Genomic DNA, 23,040 nt, shown 5'->3' with positions numbered 1-23,040 from the left:
ACTTGAGTTCTATCTCACCATCTTCAACCGCTTCTCGAATGAAGTGATACTTGAGTTTGATGTGCCTTGCTTTACAATGCTCAACCGAATTTTTGTACATAACAATTGCGGATTTGTTGTCACAAAAAATTTCGGTGCACCCTTCTTGCTTCTCTTGAATATCTTCCATGATTATTCTCAGCCATACAACATGAGATGTAGCTATTGATGCCGAAATGTACTCCGCTTCCGCCGTGGATAGAGCTACGGTTTCTTGCTTCTTCCATGTCCATGTAAATATACCCGAACCAAGAGAAAAAAGCATACCCCGATGTACTCTTCATGTCATCAATGCACCCTCCCAAGTCGCCATCACAATATACAACTAATTTGACATCCAAATTTCTTGAATACATGATTCCAAAATTCATTGTTCCTTGTATGTACCTCAACAACCTCTTTTCCGCGCCAAGATGTAGATGACTAGGTGAACTCATGAACCTAGAAAGCATACTTGAAGCAAACATGATGTCGGGTCTTGTATGTGTAAGATACAACAAGTTTCCAATAAGACCTCTATAGTAAGTCTCATCAACTTTTCTTCCTCCATCATCTTTCTTGAGTTTCTCATTCACTACAAGTAGTGTAGATGTGGGGTTACAACCAAGCATACCAAATTTCTTCAACACCTTTTCGGCATACTTGCTTTGAGAAATGAACACTCCATATTCACTTTGATGAACTTCTATACCAAGGGTACTTGAGCAAACCCATGTCACTCATCTCATATTTCATCATCATTTCTCTCTTGAATTGCTCAATCATATTGGCATCATCACCCGTAAAGATAAGATCATCAACATACAGGAAAAGATGAGAATAAACGTATCTTTTGTCTTCACATATGGTGTAGGCTCACTCTTGCTTTTTTTGAAGTTTTTCCTTTTGAAGTCTCCATCTATCTTACTATACCAAGCTCTTGGTGCTTGCTTGAGGCCATACAAAGCTTTCTTCAACTTGTATACTTTTTTCTCTTCTCCTTTAATCACAAAACCTTGTGGTTGTTCTACGTAGACCTCTTCATGGAGTTCTCCATTCAAAAATGCCGATTTGACATCAAGTTGGCAAAGTCACCAACCTCTTTGAGAAGCCAAGGCAATCACGGCTCTAATGGTGTCAAGACGAGCAACCGGTGCAAAAGTCTCATTGTAGTCGATGCCGGGTTGTTGTGAACATCCCTTTCCCACCAACCTTGCTTTGTGCCTTTGAACCGATCCATCCGCATTGTACTTCACCTTGTAGATCCATTTCATGCCAATAACTTCTTTGTCACTTGGCCTTGCTACTTTCTCCCATGTGTCGTTATCATTTATGACAACAACTTCTTCTTCCATAGATTTTATCCAAACCGGTTCTTTTGATGCTTCTTCAAAATTTTCCGGTTCAACCGTACAATAGTTACATCTTTCATACACTTCACTCAACCTATTCATCTTCTTTGGTGCCGATGGTGGTGATGTTGATGCACTAGTACTTGGAGACATACTTGGAGATGCTTTAAACCTTATATTTGGGGGTGTTTGAGGTAGTTCTTCACCTTCTACAACTTCATTTGTTGCTGAAGTTTCTTGTTCATCATCAAGAATAATGGTTTTCTTCTCAATTTTACCTTCTTCCCAATTCCATGAAGTACCTTCATCGAACAAGACATCACGACTTATGATCATTGTGTTGTTTTTCAAGCTAACAACCTATAACCTTTTGAGTTGGAAGCCCACACACTTCTAACATGGTATCAGAGCTAGGCCCGTATGAGAGTGGAATGAGAAGTAGACCCAAAGGGCTGCCCGTCCACCCGTACAGAGGTCCACGTTGTAGTGGCTTAATCTCCGCCCTACACGTGGAGGGGGAGCATGTTGGAGAAACTATAAGATAGTCCCACATAGCTAAATCCTTAACCTAGATCTTAATATATAAGGTGTGGAGCCACTCCACTCATTTCCAATTGGTTTTGAGTTGGAAGCCCACACACTTCTAACATAAAACATTTTTTGTTCACAAGCATAAAACATTAAGATTGTAGAAGAATTGTTGGAACAAAGGAAAACCCCAATGTCGCAATTGCAAGAAATATGGACGTCTGGAGAAAGATTGTATACAAAGAAGATGAAGAACAAGCCGGCATAGCCGAAGAAAAAGAAGAAAAACAAAAAATGTTTTATGCTTGTCAACAAAAAATGTTTTATGTTAGAAGTGTGTGGGCTTCCAACTCAAAACCAATTGGCAATGAGTGGAGTGGCTCCACACCTTATATATCAAGATCTAGGCTAAGGAGTTAGCTATGTGGGACTAACTTAAGATTCCTAGCATAAGTGACAGAAGCCTTAGCAAACAACATGCAATCATCCGCAAAAAATAAATGAGAGATAGAAGGACTCCTCTTCTTGAACTTAAAACCCTGAATCATTTTATCCTCTTCTGCCTTTAAGAGCATTTGAGACAGAACTTCCATATATAGGAAAAAATATAAGGCGAAAGGCAATCACCTTGTCTAATTCCCCTAGAGGGGAAGAAAACCTCACCAGGCGAACCATTAACCAAAACAGAATAAGAAACTGTACTAATACACTGAGAAATCATTTGATACCACTCTTCAAAGAAACCAAGTTTCCTAAAAACGGCAAGAATAAAAGGCCATTCCAACCGATCAAATGCCTTAGAAAGATCTAGCTTAATAGTTAGATGACCATTTTTAGAGTTTTTCTTTTTCTTTTTAAAAGAGTGAAGAATTTCATGAGTGATAACAATAATCTGTCTATTGGCAACAAATGGATTGAAAAGGATAAATCAAGGAGTCCAAAAGAGGTTTTAACCGATTAGTTAAAAATTTTGAAATAATTTTATAAACAAAATTTGATAAACTAATCGGTCGAAAATCATGAGGAGAGGAAGGATTTTTAATTTTGGAAATTAAAGTTATAAAAGTATAGTTAGACTGTTTAAGAAGAAATTTATTTTGAAAACGTTTTGTACATGAGACACAATTTCTAATTGGACAATGTCCCAATTATCCTTGAAGAAACCAGCCGGAAAACCATCCGGTCCCGATAAGCTCCAAAGTGCCATACTATTAACAGTATCAATGATTTCATTAATAGAAGGGATGGCAGTCAAGGAGGAATTAATTTCATCAGAAATAATAGGCTTAACAAACCTTAAAGCTTCCTCTATATTACTATTATCAGGGTTGGAAGATAATCTAATGTCAATGGTATAGAAAGATGGTGTGCCAGTGTTGGGTCTGGTGGATGACTTTTTTTTTTAACGGAGCAATGTAAGAAAAACCGTGAATTACACGAAGGTTTCCGGCATCCAGTCCCTTCCTCAACTCTAAAGTCTCGTTCACTAACGGCGATGGCTGAGAAAGGATAATCCTAATTGTTAAGGTGAAATCCTGAATCTCTCTAATTTCTTTTGTTTTGGTTTCTATCTATGTTGACCATATGCATATCCTTTGTGAAACTCAAATCGAAATTGGAAGATGTTATCAGTTTGATTAGTTTATGAAGACTATAGTTTTGATATTACAGAACCAACTAGTGGATCCAATCGGTTCTGAAAAGAATAATGTTAAATTTTCTCCTCTGCATATAGTGGTTGTCAACTTGCTTGATGAAATGCTTCAAAAAAAAAAAAACTTGCTTGGTGAATTTACAAAATTTAGGCTTCAAATTGACAAGCTAAACACTTATACATGATTCACTATATCAGATGTTTTTAGGTTGATCAGAGTTTCCTTTGTATATTTGTAGGTCTAGTATTCATATTATTCTTGTTACTCTCTTTTGGATTTGGTCATCTAGTTTTGAGAAACAAGAAGTCTACCAAGTGTCGTCGATAAATAAGAGACGGGAAGTAATCACTTAGAAACATTAAAGCGTTGTCTACATTCTTATTAAGACATGGAAATTAGAAACGAAGATAGGTTAAGTAAGTTACCTAATGCTCTAATCCAACGCGTCCTCTCTTTCCATCCATTTAAAGATGTTGTCTCCACCGGCATTTTATCTAAAAGATGGAGGAAAGTTTGGGTTTCTACTAATGTCTTTGATTTTCGTGGATGGTGGCGTAATTATTTGGATAAGGCAGAGGGTTCTTGCGATCATGAAATGGATCCAAATGACTATTTAATGGCAGCTAAAGTATTTTTGGGTTTTGTTAATAGAGTGTTGACTGTTCATGATGACAATAGTGATATGCCAGCTTTACAGAAATGTTATCTCGAAATTGACCAAATACTCTTTCATAGAGATACAGTCAAAGCACTGGTCTCTACCATAGAAAGGCGTCAAGTTGAGAAGTTGATTTTCGATAATATGATGTTACTGAATGTGATTATTCTGATGATGATTGTGACGAGGATGAGGAAAGCATTTATGAATATTCACTTAAGAAGCTGTATCTTCCTCACTGTTTTTTCACTTGTGAATCACCGACAAGGTTGGAACTAAACTTGACTTATTATACTGCTCTTGTACTTCCTAAATCATTTTCATTTCCAAGGCTGAAGATACTTAAGCTAACTTATGTCAAGTTCAATGATAACGACTTGCTTCAAGATTTCTTTTGCAACTGCCCTACTCTTGAAGACTTGAGTTTGGACACTTGTACTTGGAAGGTGGAAATGGATGCAGGCAAGTTGTTTTACTGTACTCCCAAATTGAAGATATTAAGATTGTCTGATTTCATTTATGAGGTAAACGTTTTTTCCATACTTTCGGTTTCTTGTTGCTCCATATGCATCTAAATCCTAACTAGGAGATATAATTCGTTGCTATCTAATTCTCCTCTATTCTAGGGTCTCTGCTTTGCTAATGTTCTTGGAACCAGTTCTGTGGCGAAATTTAATAGCTTGGCACATTTGGTTTTAGCGCAATTGAGTTATTTGAATATCCGTAAGCTGTTTGATTTTCTTCACAACTCGCCTAATCTTGAATCCCTCGTCTTCGATAATGTACGTAACTGGTCACTTTGTTCTTTATCTGCACACCCTACACTATACTGATGGTAAAGCTCATGTGCTTGGTGTTACTATTGTTTTTATTTGTAGCGTATCTGCAACAATACGACTGATGATCTTATGACTGATGCGGTCCCTCAGTGTATGTTGCTACACATGAAGTCAGTTGAATTCAACAACTACTATGGGTCATCATCTGAGACATGCGTGCTGGAATACTTTTTAAAGAATGCACTGGTTCTGCAGAAGATGACTACTCGGCTTTGGATATCACACTTACCAGAAGATTTAAAAAACAAAGCTATGGAGAAATTACTAGGATTTCCAAGAGTCTCCAAGTGTTGTATTGTTGAGCTGTTGTAAAACATCTCCTAAATTTTCATTTTGTCGTTTAAGCTGTTGAACTTATGTCAACGCCCCAAAACTTGCATTACTTTTACTTTTAGCAGGGAAAGTGAAACAGAAGGAAAGATATGGTTTAAATGAAAATTTTGTTTCTGCATCTCTGAGAGTAAAACTGAGCATTTCATTTTAAGCTCAAATTGCAATTACAAATCACCAGAAACTGACTAACATCTTAGTTACAAGTTTGGGATGTTACAAGTATGGATAGCTTAGAAATTTTGGTGTTACTGCTTGGATGGTACTGGCTTAAATCAGCTCATTCCACATTAAGGTGGGTAATCAAAATAATTTCACCAATACTGGTGGACCCCTGAGTCGAGTCCAACAATGAATTCATGAACCTCATTTTCACACAGCAATCTTTCCTTTACTACAACAATAAGACTACAGTAAGACTACAGAATTGACTTTATCACTGAACCATTGAAGGCAAATTAACACTTATTCATCTGATGCAGTAAAAATATGATAACTGTACAAAAATGTAATACATCTTAACCACTGAACAATTCATGTAATACTTTGTGGCGGATTTAGTAGCTTTTTGTTGTGGTATGAGGAATTTTCAACCAAGAAGTTGCACGGCAGCAATTGATGGGATTTTCTCTCTCAGCTTTTGTGTTACTGCCACTCGAACAGTTATGACCCCAGCAGCTGGTCCTAGTATCCGGATTTTCACAATCGGTTCCTCAATTGCAACTAGTTCCAGACCTCCACCACCAGTTCCCACAAGGTATGGCCTTATTTCCTCCAGAACCTGAAATACGAAAGGAAAGAGTCGCAACTTACAACCTGAACAAAATTATGATGACTAAAAATGCACAATCCGCTCCTTTTCAAGAGTAAAGTAGCAAACTACAATGGTGATGCTTGCCATTAATGTAAAAATAATGTGCCAAACCAGTACAAAGTGTAATGAGAACCAAATGCCCGAGGGGATACATCTAAATAAATCAATATTCTTCTCTACTCAACAAGGTCACAACGGGTAGCAACTAGTAAGGGGTCATGGATCAACTGGCTTTCTTGATTCTGTCTCCTTATTCGAAGAAATGTATATTATCTTTTGTGTGTATATATGACTAGAGACATGATATCATACTTTGTTTATATGGATGAGAAGAGATGTACAAATGGAAGGAATTAAAAGGCCAGCGAGCAGACATAAGGGCAATCAAAATGCCATACCAGTAGGATGTTAGTATAAACTACTAGGCTACTTAAGGTATTGATTTTCAAGTTAATCAATTGCCATAGCCGTGCAATGACAATCTACAACTAGCAAGTCCCTAAACAACATTTACTTAGTTAATGTCATGCAAGTACGCAACCGTCCAAAGACTTCTCTAGACATTTTAGCATCTCATGAAGTCTCTGTAACTGTTGTAAAAGTTGAAAAAGAAATAGACTACAGTAGGTTGAGTCTAGAGAAAGAACTAAATATTAAGGACAGTCCAACCAATCAACTATCGACTTACATGAAGAGAAAAAAAATATCTCTTTAAGTATCACTATTTTGACATTCCAACCATGTTTGAAGATAATCTTGCTACAAGGATGGACAGAAGACCAAAGGTGATATTGTTATCTCACTTATCAACCAACTTGCTCCACTCCAAGCACCCATACACATAAAAACACACAAAAAGAAGAAGCAAGAAATGATACAAAACAATCTTCTCCAGAATTTCTAAAGATAGCAAGCACCTAGAAATATATACTTAAGCAATTATAACATGCAAAAAAAAAAAATCATTAACCACACATACACGGAACACTTAGCAGATTCTTTATCATACGAACACAAGAAGACAAGTCCCAATCCAATGTTGAATAAAAATAGGTTCACCACACACAAGAACACAAAGGAACGAGTCAAGGCAACGTTGAATAAAAATAGGTCCCAATCCAATGTTGATAAAAATACTTTCCAGTTCCACTCATGTGAAGCAGTCAAGATTCATGACTTATATGATTTTAGTTAAGTAAGAAAGCTGGTCATCCATCCTTTCTCTCCAAATGGAAACAGTCTTCTAATGGTGATTCCACGTACAAATTGGGCTTTATGCAAAACAAAAAATGAGGTGATCCTAAGATCTGATCTGGTGACAACTTCAAAAACCCACTGTATACAAAGAAATCTTGTTCCAAGGAGAATTCTTAATAGGGATGTGTGATAAATGATGTTTGGTCAGCCAGGTTATGGCTCAAATTTGTAGATTCTGTCTCCCCACTTATGTTGATTAAAACAACTATACTATGTCAAGACTCAACGAAAACACTATTTGATTAAACAAGTAAACTGAAGAAAATGATTACCTTTTCTATATTTTCGGCATTCAGTTCAAGACCAGTTTCAGTGTCCTCAACTGGCTCGACCGCAACTATTTCCGGAATCTTTTCCATTAAACGACGTTCGATGCCCATCTTCATGGTCATCATAGCACTTGGGCATGACCCACATGCTCCTTGTAACTTCAATCTGACAATATTTCCATCAATCTCATGCAACGCCACATTACCCCCATCGGACATGAGATACGGTCGCACTTCATCCAAAACTGTCTCAACATTTTCTGCAGTTAGCGGCAATTCCACTACCGACTCTGGGGTGGCAACAGCCTTGACAACTGCAAAGAATGAAAATATAAGAAATGATTACTTCAACTGGAAAAGAGAAAAGGTAAGAAACCCCAAAAGTTACAAAAATACTGAACCAATCAACTTGACAAAAAACGGAATTACCTGTACTTGTAACATATATGAAACATTTTTATTTGACGAGAACAAATAATTACAAGAATGCTGTAAAATGAGATTAACATGAAACTGAGGTTTATTGTACTTAAGCGGATTGAATCATCTTTGAAATCAGGATATGACGATATATGAGGCAATTTTGTTAGCAAAAAAATCTTCTGAACTTTGGCTCCTAACCTCAAATATGGAACATCATGTAAAAATAAACTGACCTCTATCAACACAGACATTTGTTTTTTTACTGCTAAACTCTTAAAAGCATCAGCACAGACCACTAAACTCCTCTGCTGATAAAACCCATCAGACTAAGACCCATTAGCTAGCCAGTACAGCTACCAAAAATCAACTAGAAAAAGTGTGCCAAACCAACAGACATCTCATAGCACCTGGGTATCCTTCCGCGCGCACACACACATAGGGGGAAAAAATGAAAACATTGTGGAATCTATCAATCAATGCGAGGTTCTTACTTTCCAAATTGTCTCACATAAACAGATCAACTGAGTTCACTCCCATAAACCTAATTGCAGACAACCCTCCAACATCTCTTCAACCTAATCAATCTAGCCAAGAATCTCTAAATCTATATTAAATTCCACTCTTTGTTTTATGCCCTTCTACTTGCATTGCACTAGTCCCTAATTGAATTGCACTAGAGCATAAGCAATTAATCAAAGAACTAATTGAATCGCACTGGAGCATAAGCAATTAATCAAAGAATAAAGATTTTATCCCTTTGGAATCAACGTGAGCATAAATTAACCAACTCTAAATTTGATTCAGTAGATAAATACCCTTTTCAAATTGATGCACCCTAATATTTTTCCAAGACAATTCAGAAATTAACCTTACCTAACTGGACTACCAACAAATAAGAATCTAAAAAGGAAGAAAAAGATCACCTTTCTCACGCGTTTGAATATCTCTTCGACCACGAGAATAACGAAACGAACAGCTCCGCCCCAAGAAATTACTTCTTGCGAGGGAAATCTGCCTTGGACGAACGCTTGAATTCTGCAAATTTCATATCAAATTGTAGATTTTTCAGTCACAATCAAGAGATTAACTAACAAAACGGGAAAGAGAGATAGAGAGAGAGGGGGGGTACCTTGAAGGGGAATATAGAAGTGGAACAGGAAGGTTCAGGGGATTGTTGAACCCTAGAGTAAGAAGGGTTTACAATCACTGCTTGCATCTCTCTCTATCTATCTCTACCCTGTGCGCCTGTCTGTATGTCTCTGTTCCGAAATAAAAGAAGCGAAATTTGTTGTTTTGAGGGAGGAGTTGAAGAATTATGAAAGATTCTGTTTGGGTGCTGTAGGAGAGGAGAGGAGAGGAGGAAGAGGACAGTTTAGGAAACCTTCTGGATGTTGGAGATGTGACTTGGCCCTTTTGTTTCATGAGGTCACTAGTGACATGCCAAATTCGACTCTTGGCACGTAGGGCCATCGGGGCATCTCAAGTTCTACTGTCTCATTAAAGGACTAGACTAGAAAAGAAAGTTAATAAGGGTTAATGCCCCTTGTTGTTAATAAGGGATTTTAACATAATGCACGATCATGAAAGGTCCGTATTCACCAACCCTACCACATCTGAATTTTCAGAGATGCAACAAATAATAGACTCTTTAAATTTGTCTGACCTAGTTTTGTTGACTCTAAATTTACGTGGTCTTGTAAACAGTCTGGCAATGACTTAATTCGAGCTAGACCGGACAGAGCTTTGGTAAATGGCTACAACACTATGAGCATTCGAAGCTCATACATATAAACATCGTTGGTTCAGATGACATACCGATTATCTTGTGCACTGACTCTGATTATCTTGTGCACCGATTCTAATAGTCATCAAGGTAAAAGGCCTTGCAACTACTTCAATTGCTGGTTTAGGGATCCTACCTCATATGAGGTCATAAAACAATCCTATAAAACCAACATTAAGAGGTCCCATGCCTTTCAATTCACAAATAGTTTAAGGAATGTTAAACTTTCTCTCATACAACGAAATATTACTCACTTTGGTAATATAGCTCGGAAAGTAAAAGATTTGGGTAACTAACTACAATTTTTGAATAGTTAATTACTACTCAAAATTTGGAGCCTATTAGACAAGTTGAAAAATATTCTGAACATTGATAAAAAGTTCAAGAAGACTTTTATGCCCAAAAAAGTAGAGAAAACTATATTAAAGGTTGGATTTACCAATTGATTGAACTACACACAACCTGTGATATTTCAATTATATAAACAAATATAATGCGGAAAACAATTAATAAAGACACCAGAAGTTTTGTTAACGAGGAAACCCCAAATGCAGAAAAACTCCGGGACCTAGTCCAGATTCGAACACCATACTGTATTAAGCCGCTACAGACACTATCCTACTATAAGTTAACTTTGTACTGGAATGTAGTTGAGCCCTAACCAAGTCTCACACCGATTAAGGTACAGTCTAGTTCCTTACGCCTCTGAATCCCAACAAGACTCTACGCACTTGATTCCTAAGCTGATCTCACCCACAACTAAGAGTTGCTACGACCCAAAGTCTAAGACTTATAAACAAATTTGTCTCCCACAGATAAGTCTATTATGATAGATAAATATGTCTCCCACGGAAGTACCTATGAATTTTTTGTTCCGTATTTTGATAAATCAAGGTGAGCAGGAACCAATTAATAATCCGGTCTTATATTCCCGAAGAATAGCCTAGAAATATCAATCACCTAACAATAACTTAATTATATGGTAGTAGAAGAAGTTATTGTGGAATCACAAAGAATGAGACGAAGAACTTTGTGATTACTTTTTATATCTTCCTATTGGAGATAAATCTCGAGTTAAGCTTAGAGAAGATAGTACTCAATACGATAGAACAAATAAGATCAGATCACGCACTACAGAGAAAATAGTTGGGTCTGGCTTCACAACTCCCAAATGAAGTCTTCAAGTCGTTAACCTATAATGGTTTTGGAAAAACCTAGGTTAAAGGAGAATCGACTCTAGTAGCAACTAGGACACAGGAAAGTGTCGGGATTAGGTTTTCCAGTTGCTAGAGTTCTCCCTTATATAGTCTTTCAAATCAGGGTTTGCTTTCAATCGAAGATAAGATATATAACTTAGTAACAAAGCATTCAATATTCACCGTTAGATGAAAACCTGATTTAAGATTCAAGCTAAGTCTGCTTAAAACCAAAGTCGTTAGATGGTCTTAGATTTTTACACACAAATAAAATATACTTATACTTAGATATGGGTAATCGTACCTAAACGTGTATATTGAGTTGGCTCAATAATAGTTAACCGAAGTTTGCCGTATGAACACTTTTGTCTTAACCACATTCATCTAACACTTCTAGATCCATTAAACATGAAAGATAATCAAATGAATCTAATTGTGTTTCTCATAGATTTGTTCAATTGTTCACTATTTCACAGAAATATATATGAACCAATTGAATCAAAATCGGATTGATTCATGAATGTATTTGTTCATGAGTATGAAAACATACTTCATCGATTTTAGAACTTTAACCACTAAGTTTGCAAACGGGTACGCAAACTATATCTTCCGGACTTTGGTCTTTTCCAACAGTTTGCAAACCATTATGCATATTGTTGTCCCTGACCTTAACTCAGGTAGAACCGTTCTCATACTGGTATGCAAACAAGGTTTTCGGACCTGAATTATACCACAACAGTTTGCATACTTCTATGCATACTGTGTTGTATCCATAAAAAGGTTAATTTGTTCTAAACTCTCATTTCAATCATTGAAACATCCTTAGAAGACGAAAATAGCTGTCTCACACAAACTATTAACTTATAAGTAATTTTCAAGTGATTGAATGATCAATATGAAACTTTCCGAGTCGACATCAAATGATTCTCTCACACAAATCATGTAAGATGTTGCAATGCGATTTTCACATGATCATCTTTTGACTTATTATTTAGTTTCCAACAAATAAATTGTTTCCAACTAAATTCGTCAAGAATATGATGAACGTAGTTAAAACAAAAAATCTTCCAACACATATTTCGAGAAATAGATAACCAAGTTAAACTCAGCTCGAAATATCAAATGTGTGTAATATAAAAGTCTATATAGCTATACGACTTAGTCTCATTAGGAGATAGAATAGAATATACTTCTAAGTGATAGATAAGTTTTAGTCTCCACATACCTTTTGTTAATGAAGTTCCTCCAAGCTCTCCTCAGTATATCTTCGTCTTCAATCGATGAACGCCGTGAAGTCTAAAGCTCAACTACACATTCTATCCTAATCCGAGACATATCTATAAGTAGACTAGAAATCAATACTTATAGTTTTGATCACCTAAACTTGAGAAACAAGCTTGAGATAGTAACACTTGCGAGTTCGACCGAGAAAATGCTCTTACAATCTCCCCCTTTGTCAATTTTAGTGACAAAACTATCAATATGTATGGATTACAAAATAAATAGACTTTGTATCTTCTCATCCATCATGCTTGATTTTATTGATTCTTCAACATTCCTTGAATTCTTCGGCACTCCAAGTACTCCGTGAAGTCCAAAGATCAACTACACATTCTATCCTAATCCGAGACATAGCTATGAGTAGACTAGAAATCAAGACTTATAGTTTTGATCACCTAAACTTGACAAACAAGCTTGAGATAGAAACGCTTGCGAGTTCGTCCGAGCAATGATCTAAAAATCTCCTCCTTTGTTAATTTTAGTGACAAAAGTATCAATACATATGGATTACAAAATAAATAACTTTGTAGATTCTCATCCATCATGCTTAATTTCCTTGGTTCTTCAACATTCCTTGAATTCTTTGCCACTCCAAGTACTCAAGTGATTCTGAACGTGTTCAACTCAGCATCATTATTGCTGAAAATCTGTAGCCATAACAATAAGAAAACATATGTTCTCAATCATTGTTATACAGTGTCATAGTATTATTACATAACATCAAAGTCCAATTGTATCACAACTTTGACAATAATACTACGACGATATGTATCACTCCTCCTTAGTCAATACTTCCATCTCACAATGAAAACCACTCCCCCTTACATGAGTATCCGTAAACCATATGTATGTAGTGTGAACTACCAAATAATTCTCCCCCTTTTTGTCAATATAAATTGGGAAAGGTACCAAAATTGCGGGATCATAATGAAATTCTCAAAGAGATAAATTCATGACTAAAAGAGAACATATCAACTTTTTTGCGGGATCACATAGTCGAAACTTAGTGTATTCATCAAGGAGTTTATAAAGATACAAGATAACTCCTACAATATTCCACAGCCGCACTTCCCACAAATATTTGGCAATTAAGAACAAGTTCAATTAATAACTCTCCCCTATAAAATGTCATTCCCGGAAGAACAACAAGAGCGACCTTACTTTTAACAAGAAAAGAAGGATTTCTTTGGACATTAACAAATTGCATCAAACATGAATTTGTATCCAGAAAACTCGAATAAATTAATCACAAGAAGACCTTATAGATTAATTTAGTCGGAAATGCTCAACATAAGAAAACTTACGGAGCCATACAGTACTTTCACATAGAAGTGGATCGGGGAAAGATCAATACTACGGAATATTCAAAAGTTCATTCTATCTTTTATCTATATTTGCATAAAGACATAATAGACTTAACTTTTGACATATATGAGATAATCATAGTTCATGGACGTAAACACACATATCTCATAAAGTATTTTTGCAATATATAAAACCAATAAAGATTAATACTGCAAAATCATCTTCCAAATAACTTAGAATTTGAATAAATAAATCTTGCAAGATGACAAGACGTTGACAATTGCTATGTGTAATCACAAAATTTTCTATTCCAAACCCTAGTTATCCTTCTTAAACACAAGAATAAATTCTCATAAGAAGTTTTCTAGACAAAAAAAAAATCAACTCCTAAAATACTTAAAGACTTGGACATAATCAACAACCAGAGATCGAACAACAGCAAGATCATCAGTTGCTTTCTTCAGTTCAGAGTTCAGGAATTTAAGATTCTTCGTTGCAATTTTAAGTTGATCAGGAACAACCTCAAAATCACGAAGAAGATTCCCTACCAAATCGGATGACATCTGAACAGGTCTATTGTCTTCAAGATCGTATGCATAGAAACAGGTTATGCCTAGAGGATCCTTATGAAACTCAATAACCTTTTCATCTTCGATTTTTTCTTGATTTTTGCATACATCCATCGTGCAGTTCATGATATCACAAGAAGTTTTCTTGAGGTTACGGAACATACATATATCAAAAGAAAGAAAACCTTTGATATATATATGTGCGTTTAATGAGGAAACCCTGGAGACACATATCAATCTTTCCAAACACGGCAGTGTTGGGACTATATGTTCAGTCATGAACCAGGTGCACGAATAGTTCGTGGTCATGAAAAAGAAATCAGATTCAAGGAGCCAATGGAGCCATATTAAAAACATGTTTTGACAGATTATCAAAAAACAAGTTTTTAACTTTTGAAAGAATATCTTAGCTTAAATAGATTTAGGCATAAAAAAATTTGTCGATAAAACAACAAATCAATTGTCTTAAGGAAAAGACCAAAAAGAAGCTTCTCAGAGAAAGCAACAAGGAGTATTACTTCAAGAGATATTGATTACTTACAATATCAAGTGTAATAATTAACCGGAGCAAGGCTCAACAGTAAGATAATCATTATTTTTAATAGAAAAACAAATTCAACAAAGACCACTTTGTCAAGAAGAAAGTATCTTCTTGAGAATCATGTGCATCCTCACCCGGTCTCAAATATGACGCATAACTATAAGCAGTCATGTAGTAATATGATGAGAATTTTTCTCATCAAGGGTGTTGACTCTCTCTCCTTTTCTTTTATAAAAAACGTCAGAGAAGTCAATAGAGTTAGTCTCCAGGGAATTAATAAAAGGGGGAGAAGAGATACCTGATGTTGTTTCCTTCCTTTCCTTCTTAATGATGTGCGTGAGTCTATTTATACTGGTCTTGAGTTCCGAAACACGATTGTTGATATGAATGTATTCAGGAACGGTTGACACTTTTGAACCAAAACGTTCTTCAGCTATGATATGAGTGTTTGAAGATTTTTTCTTTTGCATAAATTCCTTTCTACTTATTGGATCAAAAAAATATTCATTGTCCTTCTAACGTTATTCATTTTATGAAAAGGTTTCGTGTTATCTTTACAAGCAAAAATTGGCTCATCACAACACTTTCTTTTCCTGAAAGTTGGACTTTTAAAACCAGTAATATGATAGACAAGTTTGTTTACTTCCTTAGACATCCAGACAAATGAAAACGACATCTCCTTTCAAGGTGACCTTTTTTTCCCAATAATAACACTTGAATGAAATGCTATTATATGTTTTCATGTGAGCTGTCGTTGGAGGTTGACTGACCTTGTTCTTATAAACTTCTGCCGCTGAAGGTAAATATTACTTTTTCCATCAGTAAGATTTCTCTGCTGGAGATTACCATTAAAACCAACAAAATTAATCAAACTACTACTTGAAGCGTCTATTCCTTCACAGCCCAAACCTCGTGTGTCACGATGTTTTTTACAAGCTCCCAACATAATGGACAATTTTGTTGAACTAACGTTAAACTTATTCAAGTTTTCTTCCAGTAATTTGACCTTATTGAAAGCAGCAGAAAGGTCAGCCTCCAATTGTTTTTCTCGAGCGAGGAAAACATTTTCTCGGTCATTAAAACAACTTTGTTGAGAGCAACATCTTGCTTGTGATTCTGCAAGTTTTTCTTTTAGCACAAAGAGATTTCGACAAAGATTTTCACAGTACAGAATTCTTTGAACGTATATCTTCTTTACGATCTTTAAGAAGAGATTGTAAGAGATTATATTCACAATCGTAACCCTTAAAGAGGTTTCTCATTTTATTGTTTTCTTGACAGAAAGGAGTCAGAAACTCAGTCAAACAAGATGTTGACTTCTTTTTCTTTATGAGATGGTCAAAAAGCTTGATGTATTGTGAGACTTCCTCATGAACATCTTTTCCATCATCTGAATCACTTTCATCTGAAAGATCATCTAACTGCTCGTCTAGACGAGTTTCTCAGTTATACACGGTTTAAGTCAATGGAGAAAACGTGAGAGGTTCCTCAGGAGAATCAATGCTTTGAACCAAGTCAGAACGTTTCTGAACTGGCAATGCGATGCTTGAGATATCACTTCCGTCCATAGAGTTAGATTACTACAAACACAGACTTATGAGGTCTTTAACGTGTTTGCCTGCTCTGAAACCAATTGAAAACGCGGGGGTATAACCACCACACCTAATAATTCATTTGGCAATCTGTATGGACTAACTCCATATAATTCTAAGAGAACCAGCTTATAAAGCGATCTCAAACAAGAAATATATCAAAGAGTTATATCTCAATTTCTCAATACAATCTGCAATCGAACATATAGAAATTTGTGAGCCCGATTAAAATGAGAAATAACTTGGACGTTACCAAAGACCAATGTCCAAGTGTAAATCAATTTATATCACCAACCAAAGGTTGGATTTACCAATTGATTGAACTACGCACAACCTGTGATATTTCGATTATATAAACAAATATAATGCGGAAAAGAAATAACACATACACCGGAAGTTTTGTTAACGAGGAAACTACAAATGCAGAAAAACACCGGGACCTAGTCCAGATTTGAACACCACACTGTATTAATTCTCTACAGACACTAGTCTACTACAAGTTAACTTCGTACCGGAATGTATTTGAGCCCTACCCAAGTCTCACACCGATTAAGTTAAAGTATCGTTCCCTACGCCTATGAATCCCAGAAGGACTCTACGCCTTGATTCCCTTAACTTATCTCACCCAAAACTAAGAGTTTCTACGACCTAAAGTCGAAGACTTATAACAAATCTGTCTCCCACGGATAAGTCTATTCTGATAGATAAATCTTTCTCCCACAGAAGTACCTAAGAAGTTTTTGTTCCGTCTTTTGATAAATGAAGGTGAACAAGAACCAATTGATAATCCGGTCTTATATTCCCGAAGAACATCCTAGAAATATCAATCACCTCACAATAACTTAACTATTGGTAGTATAAGAATTTATAATGGAATCACAAAGATTCAGATGAATAGATTTGTGATTACTTTTTATATCTTCCTATAGGAGATAAATTTTGAGTTAATATTAGAGAAGATAGTACTCAATACGATAGAACAAAGCGTTCAATATTCACCGTTAGATGAAAACTTGATTTGAGATTCAATCTAAGTCTTCTTAAAACCAAAGAAATATCTCTCCACCGTTAGCTGGTATTAGCTTGTTACACACAAATGAAATATACTTATATTTAGATATGGGTAACCGTACCTAAACATGTATATTGAGTTGGCTCAATAATAGTTAACCGAAGTTAGCCATATGAACACTTTTGTATTAACCACATTCATCTAACACTTCTAGATCAAATATGATGATCAATCAAACATGAAAGATAATAAAATGAATCTAATTTTGTTTCTCATAGAGTTGTTCAATTTTTCACTATTTCACAGAAATATATATGAGCCAATTGAATCAAAATCGGATTGATTCATGAGAATCAATTCATGAACATTAAGCCACGGTTTGCAAATATTGCATTCCTTAATTCATTAATGTATTTTTTCATGAGTATGAAAACATACTTAACCAATTTTCGAACTTTAACCACTAAGTTTGCAAACGGGTACGCAGACTATAGCTTCTGGACTTTGGTCTTGTCCAGCAGTTTGCAAACCATTATGCATACTGTTGTCCCTGACCTTAACTCAGGTAGAACTTTTCGCATACTGGTATGCAAACTTGGTTCCCGGACTTTAACAGTTAAAATCGTTCCCATATTGGTATGCAAACAAGGTTTCCGCACTTAAATCATACCAAATTCGACTCTTGGCACATAGGGCCATTGGGGCATCTCATGTTCTACCGTCTCATTAAAGGACTAGACTAGATGCACGTGAAAGTCCGAAACTCGTAAAGGAAAATCAGATTCTTGGGTTGTTGGCAGTGGAGCAACTGATCACATGTCTTCCGAGTCTAACCTCTTCTCCACCTATAACTTCAATCCTAGTAAACCTTGTATTTTGACAGCTGATGGATCCCCAAGTATTGTTTCTGGTGAAGGGCGTGTTCCGATAAATAGCTCTGATGCTCTTTCTACAGTTTTACATGTTCCGAAGTAAAATATACATCTGGGTACGAAAGCATGCCAGTCCGAACAGAACACATTGACCCCAAAAATGGACGTACACAAATCCTAGTAAACTTTCTTCAATATAAAAGGATGAAAGGTTACAACAATGGAACTACCTGAAACAAATTGGTAGAAGGATAACATCCCTTGTTGTTAAAAGGGGATTTAAGTATCATAATGCATGATCATGAAAGGTCCATATTAACCAACCCTTTGAACAAATTGGTAAAAGGGATAATGACCCTTGTTGTTAATAAGAATGTTGATGGTGGTTTTTAGTATAGGGCGAAAACTGTAAAAGTCTATCTACCTGACCCGACATCAGATGTAGTAGACATTGATATGTCTATATTCCGCAGGGAATTTGGAGAATATATCAAAATCTGATGAGTGCCTATGTCTCTCTTCACATTATACTGAAACTCAAGCTCCTAGATGAATTGTTCACTAGTATAAAGCCTAATGAGTATATAATCTCCTAGCTGCATTATTCACTAATGCCGGAGCCTGCCGAGTATTTTTCCTATGATATGTTCCCCGGCTGAACCCTTAATATTGATGTGGCATGACAATTTGTGTTCACTCGTAGCAGAGTAGCACGAATTTCCAAGTATCGAGGTTAAGGTCCTTGCATAAAAGTACTCAATCAGAAAGCATACTGCTCTCTGGCAATAAACTTAGAGAACACATAGAATTCAATCAATTTTGTGATAATTCAAAAGATTCAAAAATTACCCTAATTAATTTGCAAAAATTAGGGTTTTTGCGCCTTGCGCAATATATTAGACCCAGTTGGTCAAAATTAAGCTTAGGCGAACTAAGAAATTAATCCGCCGTGGATTAGTGAGTGCAAAATCCTACCCAAAATCAGAAAACAAGGAATAAAAAGAGCCGCGGAATAGGAGCAACATCAAAGGGAGGTGTGGCCATGCCTTAGGCTAGCCGACGCCATTTGCAATTGGAACGACTCCATGTTTCCCGACCGGCCTTATTTCCCCGTCGACCAATCAGGTCGCCTTAAACCTGCCACACGTTGGCTGGGCCCATACTTGCCGGCCCTTTTTCCCATCGACCAATCAGGTCGCTTTATATTCGCCACACGCACACTAGAAGTGCGGACACGCCCATGCTTGGACGATCTCTCTTATATATTAACCAATTAGGTTGCTCCAAACTTGCCACAGTGTTAAAAGAGGCAAACTGCGCCAAACGGTCACAAAGCCATTGGCTTTCCAAAAACCGCGCCAACATGCCAAACGTGCTATGTCGCACCAATGAGCTGAACATCATTCCGACATGACAAACATGTCATGCCGCGTCAATGCACTAAACGTGCATGCCAAACACGCCAAACGTGCCACTTTTCCACAGCAGCATGCGAACGTGCCATAAATAGCGCGCCTACGTGCTAGCCCATTTTCTACTCGTGGCCAACGCCATAACAAAGTTCGGTCAAGGTTTCCCAACTAGAACACGATTTCCTTTAGTGGCATTAGTTGAAACCCTAACTTTGGTCGTGGCCCAAATTACGCCACTTTGGGCCCAACAACATTCCACGAGTCATGTGGGACTGGGAAGCCCTAAAGATGGCGCCATGATATGGCCACTCATAGCCGCCCTTGCTCCTGTGACCTTACCCACGTTTTGGCTTCACCATAATTCCTCTGGCGTGGCTATGGCACCGTTTGCACAAAAAACGTCGTTGTGTCGCGGTCACATGCCACACGCGCAAATTAGGGTTTTGGAAAAACCCTAACTTAGCCAAGGTTGCCACGCCAACCAAGCCAAGTAATGCTCCCTAGGGCATTAAGTTTGATATGGAAACTGGAGCCGATGTTTCCAAAGCCGTATTTGGGTCTGACACCAATATGCGCCAAATTCTAGCTTGGCCATGCCGCCAAGCCCTAATTTAGGCCACGACGCCAAATTCTAGCTTGGTCATGCCGCCAAGCCCTAATTTAGGCCACGTCGCCTAATTCTAGATTGGCCATGCCGCCAAGCCCTAATTTTGGACACGACGCCAAATCCTAGCTTGGACATGCCACCAATCCCTAATTTTGGACACGACGCCAAATCCTAGTTCTGGACATGCCACCATGTCACTGGCATGTGCCAATGGCTCCACTATGCTATTAAAAGATTCCAAAAGAATGTGGCTATAATCAATGACCACCCTTCTCATGAGTTACAATCTCAGCCGTCCAAATTCGCCACCGAATTGACAAGCCCGTGGAAAGTCTTAAGCGATCAGCCAAGGCAAGCCTAAATAACATCAAGTGCTATATTCCTGCGGAAAGTCTTCTGACTTTGACTTGCCACACATATTAAACTGCTACACGTTTTCCACGAAAACACTCGAGACATTATTAAACATGTCACAAACTGGGGGATGCTCATCAAGGTATTAGTCTGGCGGTTTACAGCGTGCGGCGTGCAACACGCCCATTACAAGAAAGTGTCATAAAGCAGGGAAGTTAGTGGAAGAAAGAAGAAGTGGGTGTAAACTAACCCGTCTCCTTCATAGTGGGAACATGGTCTCTGGTATTTACACATTACCCCACTTCTCCATCACTCAATCATTCCCACTTTTTACAAGATCAGGGTGCGTTCAATATGACTTGTATAAATAGTTTCTACCTATTTCAACCAAAAAAAAGTTTTGGTCAGAACAACAACACAATATCTAGAAAACACCAAATAACTAATAGCTTACATTCCGAAAGCCAGTTCCACATTCTGATACAAGTTATAAAATAGCCACACCTTCAGAATTAACCATTCTGGTCTCAACACCTTCTTCGATTCCCTCCCTAAGACCAATCATTCTTCTTCACTTTGTGACCGAAGTAAGACTGGAATGTCCATTTCTTGGTTTAGGCCAGGATTGTATAGATTGATCTCTCGAATCTAGAGTACTCCCATGCAGTGCATTTGTATAAGGTTTAGGCTCGTTTCTCATCCACACACCCAAATTTACCAAAACCAGCAGAAACAGTTTTTACACACAAACAAATGGCGACCGTAGTGGGAGATTAAATCTCTCGGTTGCAAATTCAATTCTAAATTTCATTTCTATCCCAATTGGTCTTAGGCCCAATTAAATCGTTAATTGAAACCCATTTCAGTCAAATATTATTTTCAGATGTATTCGGGTCATTGGAACCTTTCAGAAGCAATGAATAGCTGGAAGCCAACTACCATGGAAGACATGACAAAAATGATAGAGGATATGGTTCCCATCCAAGTCGATATTATCAGGAGGCAAAACGATACGCTTCGTATTCTGAAGAGTATAATAAGCCGACTGTGGGAAGAATCAACAAAGGCTTATCCGAAGGATCCTGCCAATTTTCAAGAGTAATACGAAGTATGTTAAATATTTGGCTAAAGCGTGCGCCTCTACCGATGCGGATGCTGACGGAGCACGTAGACACATCATAAAGGAGCAGAAGAGCATCCAATTGGATTCTGCCAATACAAAGAGCCGGGACAATTTCAGAAGACCGGCGGAGGAGACTTTCCAGGTGCGTCACAACATATGCAAGACAAATGTAAATAGAATTCCTTTGAAGCCTTGCTGGAAAACATTTATTTCCAAACCCTCGCAGAATTTCAAAGAGTTGTCCAACAGTCCCCAACCACGACTGCTTTGATGAAAAGAGAAGCACATGAAGAGGGGGAAATCTACCAAAATGCTTATGGAAACGAACACTGCGCCAATGAAAAATATCCAGCTCAGCCACCACGTGTCTCCGTCGCTGAAGGCCCCTCAAGAGAAATTACCTTTCAGCAATACGGTAGAAGTAAACGGTCCGCTCATGAATCAATGATCACTCAAGCGTCAGTTCTTCCCTCAAAGAGAGCTTCATGCCAAAGCTTGCAAGAATTTCCGCCACAGCAATTACTGATGCGGGAGAAGCCAGACTCAAAATATCCATGCTTCCCGTTGCCTATCAGAAGAGTTATAGAGTTACTGGAAATTTGGGTACGAGAGGGAGTAGTCCAACTGCCCCCGGTAGGGCGTCCAACAACTGATCATGTGATGCTAGATTCAAGATATTGCCACTATCACGGGTTTATTCATCATCCTACAAACGAATGCAACGCTCTGAAGCACATTGTCCAGGAAAAGATTGATTCAGGGGAATTCCTCCTGGGGACTGGAGGTTCCCCGCCTTGCCGCGGATCGACATAGAGATGTTACAAATACAATAAAGGATGATTGGGGACTTCTCGTGTCCAGGATTGCGTCACACAATAAACTCTGATTTGCAACCTAAAAATTCAGTTTTGTGGAGAGACCCCTAAGCGGATAGAGTATGTGGCCGTATCGGACGAGAGAAAAAAAGAAATTGACAACACCAATGTACCATCTTCAAGCACAGTCAACACGTCCCATGGCGTTACATCCTCTACCACCAACACCAGCAGCATCAGAAGCATCCCCTCTGACGTGACACCTCTTATTTCCAGATCCAGAGCCGCCGCTACTCCTAATATTTCTTCGAGCATGACGCCTCCAATCATCACCCGGGATGCCACCACTTCTTCGTCCGAACGAGAAACTAGAAGAGCCAGAGGAAACCAACCTTCCAATTACCATTATCGATTTAATGGAGAGACAGGAAGTTC

At 37.5% G+C, this 23,040-nt stretch overlaps 2 protein-coding genes across 2 annotated transcripts; one reads left to right on the top strand and one right to left on the bottom strand.

Annotated features, from left to right (window-relative positions):
- Positions 1-3,056: 3,056 nt before the first annotated feature.
- LOC113306770 (FBD-associated F-box protein At5g44490-like) lies at positions 3,057-5,501 on the top strand. The gene is made up of 5 exons (XM_026555688.1): positions 3,057-3,425; positions 3,792-4,479; positions 4,599-4,735; positions 4,838-4,993; positions 5,090-5,501. Exons 2-5 carry the CDS (start codon positions 3,942-3,944, stop codon positions 5,360-5,362), a joined length of 1,104 nt encoding a protein of 367 aa, XP_026411473.1. The 5' UTR covers positions 3,057-3,425; positions 3,792-3,941; the 3' UTR covers positions 5,363-5,501.
- Positions 5,502-5,676: 175 nt separating this feature from the next.
- On the bottom strand, positions 5,677-9,528 carry LOC113306771 (nifU-like protein 2, chloroplastic). The gene is made up of 4 exons (XM_026555689.1): positions 9,273-9,528; positions 9,067-9,178; positions 7,724-8,034; positions 5,677-6,161 (listed from the first exon to the last, which is right to left on the bottom strand). Exons 1-4 carry the CDS (start codon positions 9,357-9,359, stop codon positions 5,970-5,972), a joined length of 702 nt encoding a protein of 233 aa, XP_026411474.1. The 5' UTR covers positions 9,360-9,528; the 3' UTR covers positions 5,677-5,969.
- Positions 9,529-23,040: the final 13,512 nt, after the last annotated feature.

Source organism: Papaver somniferum, chromosome 8 (assembly GCF_003573695.1).
Source record: "Papaver somniferum cultivar HN1 chromosome 8, ASM357369v1, whole genome shotgun sequence".
Taxonomy (NCBI): domain Eukaryota; kingdom Viridiplantae; phylum Streptophyta; class Magnoliopsida; order Ranunculales; family Papaveraceae; genus Papaver; species Papaver somniferum.
The sequence above is the reverse complement of the archived record's forward strand: the minus strand, read 5'-3'. Positions and strand labels throughout refer to the sequence as shown.